This window comes from Aureobasidium namibiae (genome assembly GCF_000721765.1).
Source record: "Aureobasidium namibiae CBS 147.97 unplaced genomic scaffold scaffold_13, whole genome shotgun sequence".
Lineage (NCBI taxonomy): Eukaryota > Fungi > Ascomycota > Dothideomycetes > Dothideales > Saccotheciaceae > Aureobasidium > Aureobasidium namibiae.
The window spans coordinates 669,074-681,926 of record NW_013581196.1 but is presented as its reverse complement, the minus strand read 5'-3'; the positions used below and the strand labels follow the sequence as shown (position 1 = coordinate 681,926).

At 50.6% G+C, this 12,853-nt stretch overlaps 6 protein-coding genes across 6 annotated transcripts; 3 read left to right on the top strand and 3 right to left on the bottom strand.

Moving 5' to 3' along the window:
- Positions 1-659: 659 nt before the first annotated feature.
- M436DRAFT_74542 (NAD(P)-binding protein) lies at positions 660-1,865 on the top strand (the record flags this gene model as incomplete). The annotated part of the gene is made up of 4 exons (XM_013570257.1): positions 660-798; positions 856-1,197; positions 1,253-1,623; positions 1,686-1,865. The coding sequence occupies 4 exons, from the start codon at positions 660-662 to the stop codon at positions 1,863-1,865; spliced, it is 1,032 nt and encodes a 343-aa protein (XP_013425711.1).
- A 301-nt stretch (positions 1,866-2,166) lies between these two features.
- On the bottom strand, positions 2,167-4,266 carry M436DRAFT_51256 (general substrate transporter; the record flags this gene model as incomplete). The annotated part of the gene is made up of 8 exons (XM_013570035.1): positions 2,167-2,589; positions 2,650-2,981; positions 3,036-3,322; positions 3,374-3,500; positions 3,553-3,650; positions 3,706-3,912; positions 3,961-4,063; positions 4,119-4,266. 8 exons carry the CDS (start codon positions 4,264-4,266, stop codon positions 2,167-2,169), a joined length of 1,725 nt encoding a protein of 574 aa, XP_013425489.1.
- A 1,415-nt stretch (positions 4,267-5,681) lies between these two features.
- Positions 5,682-6,644, bottom strand: M436DRAFT_83754 (uncharacterized protein; the record flags this gene model as incomplete). Its single annotated transcript, XM_013570256.1, has 1 exon — positions 5,682-6,644. The coding sequence occupies one exon, from the start codon at positions 6,642-6,644 to the stop codon at positions 5,682-5,684; it is 963 nt and encodes a 320-aa protein (XP_013425710.1).
- A 279-nt stretch (positions 6,645-6,923) lies between these two features.
- M436DRAFT_65598 (geranylgeranyl transferase type I beta subunit) lies at positions 6,924-8,382 on the top strand (the record flags this gene model as incomplete). Its single annotated transcript, XM_013570149.1, has 3 exons — positions 6,924-7,565; positions 7,620-8,051; positions 8,125-8,382. The coding sequence occupies 3 exons, from the start codon at positions 6,924-6,926 to the stop codon at positions 8,380-8,382; spliced, it is 1,332 nt and encodes a 443-aa protein (XP_013425603.1).
- Positions 8,383-8,547: 165 nt separating this feature from the next.
- M436DRAFT_74538 (uncharacterized protein) lies at positions 8,548-10,206 on the bottom strand (the record flags this gene model as incomplete). The annotated part of the gene is made up of 2 exons (XM_013570255.1): positions 8,548-10,020; positions 10,171-10,206. 2 exons carry the CDS (start codon positions 10,204-10,206, stop codon positions 8,548-8,550), a joined length of 1,509 nt encoding a protein of 502 aa, XP_013425709.1.
- Positions 10,207-10,493: 287 nt separating this feature from the next.
- Positions 10,494-12,227, top strand: M436DRAFT_65596 (WD40 repeat-like protein; the record flags this gene model as incomplete). Its single annotated transcript, XM_013570148.1, has 1 exon — positions 10,494-12,227. The coding sequence occupies one exon, from the start codon at positions 10,494-10,496 to the stop codon at positions 12,225-12,227; it is 1,734 nt and encodes a 577-aa protein (XP_013425602.1).
- Positions 12,228-12,853: the final 626 nt, after the last annotated feature.

Sequence of the window (12,853 nt, the reverse complement as noted above, 5' to 3'; positions counted from 1 at the left end):
GGCCGTAGAAGGAGACCAGCAAATTGCTCGAGTGACTGCTTGTTCGTACTGGTTGTTGTCATGGCCCGTGGATTGTTCTTCCCACAAGCAGGCTGAATGATGACTAAGCGGAGGAACATCGGGGGTCCGCGAATGCCTCCTTCCAGTACTTCGTAGATCGTGAGCTCCGTCAAGCATCAAGTCTGTGACTCCTGAAGAGCTCTATGTCGAACGCCATGATGACAGATCTAAGGTTGGAATCAGTAACAGGTTCACTGTACTACCTTGACGCCCGGACGCTGTGACGCGTTCTCGTGTCTATTTACCCGGTGTAAATAGGTACACAGTGGATCTCAACTTGAATCAAGCTCACGACACCTCACATTTGTAGCTCCATCAGACCTATGCCAATTGCGTATTGAAGTGTACAGGAAGGTTCTCCAAGACGCCTAGAACTCTTCGTGATCGTCAACTTTTGCCCTGTCTCCAGATTATAAATCGAACCCCGCCTTCGTTCTATAGCAAGTTATCCGAAAGTCTATCAATTGGGCGTCATACAAACATCTCACTTCAATGTACCAACTTGTCTTGATACTTCCTGTCTACTTGAACAATTCATCCATTGGGATCGATCCTCACCTCCTCGCTTCCAGCTTGCACGACTTCAATCAATTTTAAACATGACTAGCAGCACAGCATGGGTGCAGCACGAGCGCGACGGTAAACAAGTCTTGACCAAGGAAGAAATCCAGCTGCCATCACGTGAAGCACACCAGAGTCTTGTATCTGTACGATATGTAGCCCAGAATCCTACCGATAGTATGTTCCTGCCATCCAATATTGAAATACTCGCATATCACTAACCTCGACGTGCAGTCCAAACACTCGACAGCAACGCATTTGGCGAAGGCACAGTCCTCGGCTGCGATTTTGTCGGCACCGTTGAGGAGCCCGGCAAAGACGCAAAGATACTTGGCAAAGGAGACGTGGTTGCAGGCTTGATCTGGGGAGCAGAGATCAAAGGGCTAGGAGCTTATGGCAGTCACACTTTTGCTGATGATCGTATCAGCTTCAAGGTTCCCGAGGGAGTCAAACTTGAAGATGCGGCTACGGTGCCACTTGCCTCTTGCACTGCTTGGTTGGCCCTGTTTTCCAAGACCTGTTTGAATATTCCCAAACAGGAAGCAAAGACGAGTATCTTGATCTGGGGTGGAAGTTGTGAGTACATCGATAACCAGACATATGGATGGCTGCTAATTTTGTACGTGTGTAGCGAGTGTCGGACAGTACGCCATTCAAATTGCTGCGCTTTACGGCTTCAACATCATCACCACTTGCAGCCCTCGAAACTTCGATCTGGTCAAGAAACTCGGAGCCACTCATGTGTTCGACTACAATGACTCGAGCGTCGTCGACAACATCAAGAAAGCTGCGCCAGATCTCAGATATACATTCGACACTATCGGTCAAAATGATTCCTCGACACAGGCTTCTCACGCTATCGCCGATAAGGGTGGTGTTTTGTGCACTGTACGTCCCGGCAAGGCCAACACAGAGGGCGTTGCCAAGCATGTAAAGATTACAGATGTGCTCGTTTGGACAGCATTTCTCAAGGACCACCAGTACAAGGAGTTCCACTGGCTGGTAAGTCATGTCTGCCCAAGACCCTCTATGACAAAACAATCGCTGATAGTGTATGCTCGAAGGCTTCGGTTGATGACCACGAACTCTCTGCTGAATTGTTTGAGAAACTTCCCTCTTGGTTGGAGCAAGGCAAGATCAAGCCTAACAAGGTCAAGTTGATGGACCTTGACTCTATCCACGAGGGCTTTGATATGCATCGTCAGGGCAAGATTTCGTCCTTCAAGATTGTTTACAAGGTTTAGATGTGGTAGTGTATGGGAACGATTGTTTACAGCCTTACTATGTAGTCAATCTATGCTTGTGCGGAAAAACACTATAAAAAAAGGCAATTTCATATACAAGTTCGTGGTGCATTTCGAGACGGCAGAATATAGTAAAGGTATAAAGTATCATTACAACCATATGTGCACATAGCTCTCTTGGCAGGACCAGTATATAAAGGTGTGAACCAGAATTGAGAAAGCGAATGTGAGCAAACCAACAACAAACCCTCCTCCTGTGCAACATTAAACTCAATCTGTCAACGAACAACGAGATCTAGACTCAGTTGCTGACGTGCTTGTAAGTGCCATCGTTCATGATGTCGATAGCGGCAACTTTTTCGCCATTCATCTTGCCGCTGTTCATGGGGTGATCACCACCATCCATGAGACCCAACTCGGTGTAAATTCTGTCGAGTCTAGCGCGGTCGTCCGCAGCGTTGCCAGCCTCGTCACCAAAGACCTCGTCCATCTCTTCCAGAGTAAGACCCTTGGTTTCGGGAACCATGAAGAAGATGAAGGCGGCGGCGAGGAAACAAATGATACCAAAGAAGATGAAGGTGCCATAGCCCATGGCAGAGACCATGTCGGGAGTGGCCTGTCCGATAGCAAAGTTGTTGAGCCAGTTGGACGAGGCACCGATCGAGATACCCTTTGCTCTGACACCGAGAGGGAAGACTTCGGCAACGAGGACCCATGCGCCAGGCTGGGAGAATAGTCAGTGAATGTCATGCTATAGGAACGTGATGTAGATGCAATGACTCACTCCCCAAGAGTATCCAAAGTTGATCTCGTAGATCCAAACGAATACAACAGCGACCCAACCAGCGGCCTTGCCCGCACTGCCAGCCCAGTTGGTAGGGCCGAAGTGACCGTAAAGAGCAGCGACAATGATGTGCGAGATACCCATGCCGATGGCTCCGGCAATGAGGACGGGCTTACGACCGAGCTGATCGATGTAAAGCACGGCAGGAATGGTGGCGAGCATGAGCAAGATACCACCGACACCACTAGCCAGAAGCGAAGTGGTGTTGCCAGTCAAGCCTAGATCCTGGAAGATGAAAGCGGCGTAGTACAAAATGGCGTTGATACCAGACCCTGCGCATCAGTGTTAGTCAGAGCGACTCAACGCAACACATCATGGGGACCGACATTGTTGGAAGACCATAGTGAAGACGGCGACAAAAACTCTCTTGCGGAGAGACTTGTTGGTGAACAAGGAGGCGTAGTCGTAGAATCCGAGCTTGAAGTTGTCCGAGAAGCTTCCGGACTGGAACTGAGGGAATTTGGCTCTCGACCTGTCGACCTCGAACATGTGCTGGGCCTTGATCTCGAGGTACTCGAGTTGCACGACCTCGCTGTCTCTGGGTGCTCTTCTGAGGTCGGCGAGAATGTCCAAAGCTTCGTCCTCACGGTTGTTCGACACGAGCCAGCGAGGACTACGAATTGTCAGTATGCAGGATTATTCCATCGTCGTTGATAGATCTCACCTTTGAGGAAGCCACATGATACCAACACCGAGGATAAGAGCGGGCAGCAGCTGAATGCAGATGGGAACCAACCAGGCAGCATTAGACTGGCCAGCACCGGTACCGCCGATGTAGTTGGTGCCGTATCCTAAATACATAGATGAGATGAGTCTAGACATGGGCAGAAGCAAGCGACGTACCAATCCAGTAACTGATCATGATACCGGTACAAATGGCGAGCTGCTGGAGCGAGACGAGCGAACCTCTGATCTCAGCAGGTGCCAGTTCGGCATTGTAGCTGTGGTCGTGGTCAGTCGAGTGAGTGGCGGCTGTAAGGTGTCCTCGTTACTCACAGAGGAACAATCATAGACAAGATACCGACACCGAGACCAGTGACGAAACGACCACCATAGATGTAGTCGGCATTCTTAGCGCATGCTTGGACGATCACACCGATCATGAAGACGCCCACACCGATCTGGGTGGCGACCTTGCGACCAAACTTGTCGGCATTGTATCCGTTGATCAATACACCGACCCATGCTCCGAGTTCGAGGATACTGCTCGGGTCAGTATCACTTCCATGTGTGGTCGTTGAGAGAGCTTACGCAGTAAGAAGACCTCTAGTGGTAGTGTTGCTGATAGACTCTGGTTTGACCGTTCTGTTGAAAGATGCCATGTTCAGAACCTGTCCGAACATTCCTTGGTTGTCTGGAGGGCTGCCGTCAGCACAAGCTCGATTCAAGCATTCCACCATTATACTCACATCCATAGACGAAACCACCAAGCGAAGCAAAGACGGCGAGAAGGAAAATGCGCGAGTTCTGGATGAGACCTTTGACACCCGATGGGCCAGCGAACTGAGCTCGTCGCTTGGACAAAGCGTCATGGCCTCCACTTGTCGAGGTATGCATGTTGGAGGATGTGTCAATGTTTCTCTCGAATGGTTAATGATAGTCGTACGAAAATCGATCTTGTCTGGGGGAAGTGGAGGTGCTCCACAGATCTTATACTTGAGCAATGACTGGAGACGAGCCAGGTACATGGATCTACGGCACTCGTAGACGGTCAGAGGTCTGTGTGTGTATGAAGTACAGGTGAGCATGATTAGCCGCCAAATTGCACGAGGCGTGGACTAGGATACATATGGATTTAGCCGCCGGCTGTCAGCCTACTCCTACTGTTTTGGAGACATGGAGGTCTCGATAGCATGTGGGGATCGATGCGGAGGAGCGCGGAGATGGTGGAGCACGCGCGAGTCCGTACCTATCAGGTGCGTTCGGGTTGAACATCTCAGGGTGGGCATGCATGCCCAGTCGATTTAGCCTGAGCGGTTTGGGAAGGAATACCATGGATTGTATCGGCCCATGCGGACGACATCTTTAGACGGGCTAAAGATTTGTGATATTCTCGCTCCCGTCAACAGGTTGTTGGTGACATACTCTGAGTACGCATACGCAGTAAAAAGAAGACCAATTTAGACACTCGATGTTAGTCGCAAAGACATGGAACGAGCAAAGTCGTCGAGCTGTTGTGGATGTTGCAGACAATGATTGTGAACGCCATTGCCGGCCAAGCTTTGGTGGCGCCCAGCAGGTGGAAGCAAGCCTTTCAAGCCTCCTCACAAACTGAACCCGACAACAGCGGCGTCAACGTGGAAGATGCATCATACCCAAGACAGCATGGCCGCTAGCCTCAGCGTGCTAGACACATGATGAGACGTTGCTGTGTGTGGGCGTTCCGAGCTATCCAGACGACCAACCAAGTATTGGATACCTTGGACCCGCGCGGCTTGGGTGATGTGACACGACTGCAAAAGACGTTCTGGACGGTGGATTCTCTGCCGCGAGACGTCGGTTGCGGAGCCGCTCTATCGGCTGTATTCTGTTCTCCTGGAAATTACTCACAATGTGGCGAGCAGCAACAATCGATTGATCGAGACAGCAGGAATGTTGCAAGCTTTTTGAGAGGTTTTTGTTTCTGCAATCTCGACTCCGTGCGTCCTCTGCATTCTTTTGGGCCACAGTTGCTCCGGAGATCATGATATAAAGTGCGGTCTGTCAAGTATAAACGAAATGAACGACTTCCAATGAGCTTGCGGCTGTTCCAGAAATCATGGCCAATACATGGTAGGGGCGACCCTAGCTTGACTCAAATGCGCCTCCCTCCAGGACAGAGTCGATCATCGATTGTCACGAGGAGTCTTGCTGACTCGAGAGTATCCAACTATGGAAGATCTTGTACGATATGTCTGCGACAATAATTGGTATGATGTGTGGAACGCCAAAAACGGAATTTATGTTTTGAAATCCACAATCTCCACGCGCCCTCACGATGCCAGGCCTGCTAACGCTTTAGCCACCTGATCAAAATCTTGCGTCCAATAGACGACATGGCCTGTCTTCTGCTTCATGTCTATACCCTCATCTATATTCTGGATCTTTACGCCGATCCGTTGAAGCGTATCATATAGTTCCTTTTGGCTGCTTCCCATGGGATCGTCTCTGATGCAAATTCCCACATCTGCTGCAAGTAAAGCTTCAAGATCGGTAGCGGAGTCGCCGATATAGACGACGATTTCTTCCTGTTGCTCGATTGCCTCTGTTGTCGAGATGGACTTGTCGAGCTTTTGTTGACAGCGAAGCGGTAGGCGGAGCAGCTTGTCCGCAGAGGTGCGTATACCAGTGCTAGAATCCTTGGACAACCTACCATCACTCCCCTCTGTGTGCTCGAGATTGGAGATTTCATTCGCCTCGATATCCATAGTACGGACATAAGAAGTCAGTGATTCATTGTCCGGAGATGCAAGATTTGAGGACGCGGAGAGTAGAGACTGGCGAATGAAACGAGCACTCCAATTCACACTCAGAATGCTGATCTTATTGGATGGATTGGACAGCAGAGTGTGAAAAAGCAGATGCCAATGGCTGCGCAGTTGCAGATCCCCGCGTCTGATGGATGAAGCAGCGATATGGTCGACGTGGCTGGCCTTGACACGTTTGAATATACCACTTGATTCGACGCGATGGACGCTTTTGTTTTCGATGGGTGCAAGACTCGCTAGCCATTGTCGTTCTTGATCCAGAGTTGTTCTGGCGGGTGTGATGGGTTCATAGCGATTTGCGTGGTCGGTGTAGTCAGTCATCCATCCATCTACAAAAGTTGACCATGGTGGTAGAGATGTGTCGGGGTTGGCGTAGTATGCCATGCTACCGACCAGAGAAAGGGTGTCCTTGCGGGTCAAAGTGCCATCCCAGTCCAGCAGCAAATGGACGGGCCGTGGTATTTTCATGATGTTGATGTCGTTGTCTCGGACCGCATGCATATATATGCATGGTAGACAAATGGGTACAGCACAAGCATGCATAAGCATGGTGGCTGGTGGGCACAGACGTGTGGGAGCATGACTAGTGAGCGTCATGGAAGAGGGTTTGGCGGCGGCGGGTGCGCCACTTGAGCCTCAACTTTTTGATTTGATAAGAGCGACAAAGATGGATATTGCGATGAGCATAACAGGGGTCTGGGGAAGTCCAAGTGACTCGCTTTGACAACCTTGACGTAATTTTTTGTAATGCCATCCGCTGTCCTCAAACCGGCACCGCAACAGCCAAAGGTGCAGCACATTATGGCTTCCTCTCCCGAACTCGATGTCCCCAAACACACCAAATACTTCTTGCGCACACTCAAGACATACCTGCCCACCGCCTACCAGAGCAATGACAGTAATCGCATGTCCCTCGCCTTCTTCACCCTCAGTGGTCTGGACCTGCTAGGCACGCTACAGCAAAACACGACAGAAGAGCAGAGGAAAGACTACATCGACTGGATTTACAATAACCAACACCCACATGGCGGCTTCCGCGCCTTCCCTGGCGCAACTTTTGGACACGCAACCACAGAAGACAACCAGCACTGGGACCCCGCGAATCTGCCTGCCACCTTCTTCGCCTTGTGTTCGCTACTCGTCCTGGACGACGATCTGAGCAGAGTCAAGAGAAGCGAGTGTTTACAATGGCTCACGCGACTGCAAAGACCCGACGGCAGTTTTGGCGAGACGCTTGTCAAGGGCACCATCAACGGTGGCACAGACTCACGATTCGGATACTGCGCCACTGGTGTGCGCTACGTTCTCAGGGGGACCTACGAGGGTGACATACAAGGCTGTCCAGACATCGAGATCGACAACTTCGTAACATGCATACGGAGCGCTGAGGTGAGTACAGGCGATCAAAGACACAGAGCAAGGAACTGGCTAACACCAACCCAGACATACGACGGCGGCATCTCAGACGCGCCCTACCACGAAGCCCACGCAGGCTTTACTTATTGCGCCATCGGTGCCCTCAGCAACATCAACCGCCTACCCCCACAACCTCACTCTGCCTTACCCTCCCCTCCCTCGCCCAACGACTCCCTCACCAACCCTTCCCTCCTGATAAAATGGCTAGTCTCGCGCCAGACCGCCACCATATGCGAAGAAGACGAACTGGACACATACGGCGATGAAACAGACACGGCCGAAACCTGCCACGATGCACATAGCTTCGTCTATCAAGACAAGTTTGTGAGCAAACAGGGACAAATGAACTATGAAGGCCGACCGAGTATAAACTTTAGTCTGGAGTGGACGGGCTTCAATGGCCGTTGCAACAAGATTGCAGACACATGCTATGCCTTTTGGGTCCATGGTTCATTATCCGTACGTCCTACTTTCCATCTACTTGTCACCAATTGTATCACCGATTCTGTATGGCTAACGCGACATCAAACAGATTCTTGGCCAAGCCAATCTCCCCAATACAGAATCCCTCCGCCGATGGCTTCTCGAACGAACCATTCACCCTCAACTCGGTGGCTTTGGCAAAATCGCTGGCGATCTGCCCGATCTGTATCACTCGTCTCTCGGTCTTGCAGCCTTGAGTCTGCTTGGAGAGGAGAAACTAAAACCTCTGGATCCTAGCTTGTGTATCAGTCAAGAGGCAAAAGGTAGACTGAAGGCCATTTGGAAGCGTTGGGGCATCGAACAATGATGACTCCTTCCACATTGGTCTTTCACTTTTCTGTCGTAGAACATCCATGTCTTCTTTTCACTTGTTTCTTGTTTTGCAAGCGTTTATCTTGTATTGCGCATAGCACAGCTGCAGATACCCAAAACAGTCTCTTGCCCTCGCCATCATTCATTCCGTCCGACTCCATCACGTGCGTCCCCAGTAGTATCTGGAAGTACCGACATATTTTGCCCAGACGAATGCTCCACCCCAGACTGCCGTATCAAGCGTAAACTCCAATGCCAGACACAAGCCTATCTTGTTCATTCTTGCCATCCTAGATGCTGCGAGGTTTGGCACCACTCCTACGAACCCGCCATCCACAACACTCATTCTTGCTGCCGGAGTCGAGGAGAACGCCGACAAGAGAGAAGTGAGATGCAGAATCTCCAGCGGGAGCATGATGATGGTCCAGAAAAGATAGTCAAGATTCAAGGCCAGAAGGTTCGAGGGTAGGGTTGATAGCTCGGTGACTCGGTGTCTTGCAGTCGGACCATGATGTGCGTTTAGTGCTGTGCTTGCAGGGTTGCGCACACTCGACTCCCGTGACAAGTCTTGTGACTTATTTTCTGAGGCAGAGGGAATGGGTCCCCAGCCCAGGAGTTGCAGTGCACTGTCTCGAAGTCGGGAAAAGGGTGTTGCGAAACTGGTTTTCGAGTCGGCTGTCTGCTGCGATGAGGCGACATTGTGAGGACCTAGGATGCAGCTGTACTCGAACAGGGGCACATGACCATAGGCTGAGGCGGCAGAATGTTGAAGTAGAGTCATAGTCACCCAAAGAGCTGCTGGTGAGAGTAACAATCCCATCGTTCTCGAGCTCCCGACTTGTTTTTGTTCGAAGAAGGCCCAGCGAACTGGAGACGAAGGGCTCCATGGTATCAACCAGGACTTGGAAGGTAGGAGCGTCTTTGAGGATATAAGGCCGAGTTGTTGCAGGCAAGAGAAGGAAGCTAACGGGTACACCAAGAGATGGAGCAAGGCATTTGTGGCCTGATAAGTGTAATTTACACATTTGAGTAGCAAAAAGCGTTTCCTAGTGCTAGATTTTAGCTGGATGATCTTCTTGCTGATCTTCATGACTTGCTCGCCCAGATACCAGTCAACAAAAGTTAGCATGAGTTGTGATGTGACTTCTGCCAGTCCTCCAACCGTGAGATACCGGATAGCACCGAGAAACCCGTTACTGGTGAAGGATGTCCATTCGCCCCAAAGAATGTCGATAAAACTGAGGTTGGATGAGATGAAGCCAACTTGTATCCTTCTCCGCAGGCTCATCACCCACCAGGTCAAGAAATTTCTCGAAGTCTCTGCAACCATACGGATGGTCTCGCCGTAGTCATCTTCGCCTTCTCTGACAATCTTCCATTCGTGATCTGTGAGCCGGACTCGCTGTTGATCTTCAGGCAGGTCCTCGTCCAGACAATCAACGAGTGCATCTTTCTTTTCGCATACGCCTACAGCTGCCAGAACTTCGTTTGAGGCTGCTATCATGGCTTCTTTTTGGCGTTTGGTGGCTAGACAGACAGGTTCACCTCTGGTGTTGTATTGCTGCTCACCAGGTCTCGCTAACCGTGTAGCTGCTTCTGAATCTTCTGTTGGAGCCTCGTACACTGATCGGCCCTTTGATGGATGCTGTCAGCTATGGCGATCAAGATGCTCAATGTGTATACACGATCCGGAGAGAGTCGTGATGAATTTCATAAACCTCTTGGATCAAGCAGACGTCACAGAAAAATGACGATCATTCAGATATTCTAATGACAGACTTACCATGGCCATACGAGCGAGAAATGCATCTCGACTCATGCTTGGTAGCTCGGTCAAGCATGTGTTTAGTAGTTATTCTGGGATGGAGAATTCAACAGAAGCCCGATGAGATTCGAGATAACAACAATATAAGCGTTCGTGATAGAATGAGAACATGTTTGGTCTAGCAAGTGGACATGGACGTAGATGGTGCATCCAAAGCGGGAAGGCGGTGAAGCAGATGGTCCGGGCGTGGGTTCCGGATTGCAAGTCGCAGCGGGCAAAAAAGTTTCTAGGAAGTCGCATTTTGCTGCACAGGAAGGCCCAACTCTACAGCCACGCCAACAATGTCGAGTTTCTTCACAAAGCCCGCCTCGTTGAAGAGAAAGAGACCTGAAGCCGGCGCTCCCCGACCTCAACGCACAAACGATCGCTCGAATGCACGCCCTACAAAGCGAAGAGAAACTCGCGACGATTCTGTCTCCGGCAGCGACTTTGACGACGACGACGACCTAGGCCCTCGCCCGCCTGCCGACTCTGACGATGAGTCTTCGGAATCAGAGTTCGAAGGCGAAGATGCTGCAGGAAGGAGAACACGGCTGGCCGAACGATACCTCGAGAACACGAGACAACAGATTATCTCCGAGGGCTTCGACGCAAAGGACATTGATGCAGAGCTGTTGGCTGAGCGTATGGGCGAGCGCCTGAAAGAAGACTCGGCAGAAAGCAAGGGAAAAATTTACCGTTATATCGCAGACGACTACGACTATCAGAACGCCATCAAGTCGCAGTTCCGCGCAGACTCGCAGTCCCTGACCGGCGTGGCCACATGCGCTCCATACATTTACACCGTTTCCAAGGACATGACTTTGATCAAGTGGGAGATGCCACAGCAAATTGACGCCTCATCCAAACACACGCAACCCACGAAACCCAAGAAGCTCATCTACACACGCGGCAATGGAAAGAGGGAGGATGATTTCGACTTCAAGCACCATACCGACGCTATCCTTTGTGTAGCCGCTTCGACAGACGGCAAGTTTGTAGCTACTGGTGGTAAAGACAGGAAGCTCATTGTCTGGGACGCCGCAACACTCAAACCCCTCAAGTTCTTCCACCACCACAGAGATGCTGTCACTTCTCTTTGCTTCCGCCGCACCACAAATCAGCTGTACTCGGCCAGCAAAGACCGAACAATCAAGCTCTGGAGTCTGGACGAATTGGCATACGTCGAAACACTTTTCGGTCACCAAGATGAAGTCACTGATGTTGGCGCTCTGAACCAAGAATTGTGCGTTACAGTAGGCGCCAGAGACAGGACGGCGAGATTCTGGAGAGTCGTCGAGGAAAGTCAACTCGTCTTCCGCGGTGGCGGTAGCGGTGCCTCGTCCAAGCAAAGAAAGGAGAATGCTGCAGCCGGTATTCCTCAACCACGAGAGTTCCACGAAGGCTCCATCGACAGAGTGACTATGGTCGACGATGAAACTTTCGTTACTGGCTCAGACAACGGTACTTTATCGCTTTGGAACATCCAGAAAAAGAAGGCCATGTTCACTCTACCACTCGCACACGGCCTTGACCCACCACCGAACCCCGACGATGTCAGCGCGGAAGCCGATCCTTCAGCAGATGCAAGCGTATACACAGAACCTCAACCCAGATGGATCACCGCTCTTGCTTGCGTACCGTTCAGCAACATTGTCATCAGTGGCAGTTGGGACGGCCAACTGAGAGCCTGGAAGATCACCGAAGACAGGAGAAGGCTGGAAGCTTTGGGTCCCATCGGCTGCGTCGAAGACAACCAACTCATCGACGGAGAAGCAATGTACATGGACGACTCAATACACGCTGTACCAGAGTCGAACAAGACGGTCAATGGCGTTATCAACGACCTTGCTGTGTTCGAACGCGGTGACAGAGGCAAAGATGGTCTGGCGATCGTTGCAGCTGTCGGCAAAGAGCACAAGCTTGGTCGATGGATGACGAATGCTGGAAAGAACCACGCCATGCTGTTCCGCGTGTCAAAGAAGGTGACGGAGAACGGAACGATAGAGGGTGCTGAGGAAGCAGAGGACGAGTGATGTGTTGCATAAAAAGCGTTTCTGTACAATTTCCATATACCCTTCTTGATCTGTTTAAAAGAAGAAGCATGTTCCATCATCAGCATCTCGTATCTTGCTCTTCTGGCGTTTGTAGGAAACGGTACCCTTTGCAAATCTTCCTGTTCAAACTCTAGGTTGTGCACTCTCTGGATGTAAAATGACCGAATTTGTATGCTGTGATAATGCACAGTCAATTGACTCTGAGGTGTGGCTATGAGATACGTGGAGATACCATCTGTCCAGCCAGCGAATTAACACGCGACTTTATAGCCATGCTTTAGCAGACTCAGTACACACACGTTGTCTGTGTGATCCTGTGAGATGCAATCATTCGAACCACGAGAAGCACACGCAGAGATCGGTTGATGCACATCCGCACAGCACAAAAGGTGGTCTTATGCCACACGGCGCTGTATGGGCAGCGTAAAGTACGGGATAGACACGTGGGCACAACATGAAGAGAGTGAAAACTAGAGAGCAAAATTTTTTCTTGATTGTGACAAAACAGTAATAAGAAAAAAGCGATATGTACTCCTTCTTGGACACCGAGACTCACAGCCCTAAATTAATAAGACCATTACGAGAATCAGCTTCCTAAATCCAGA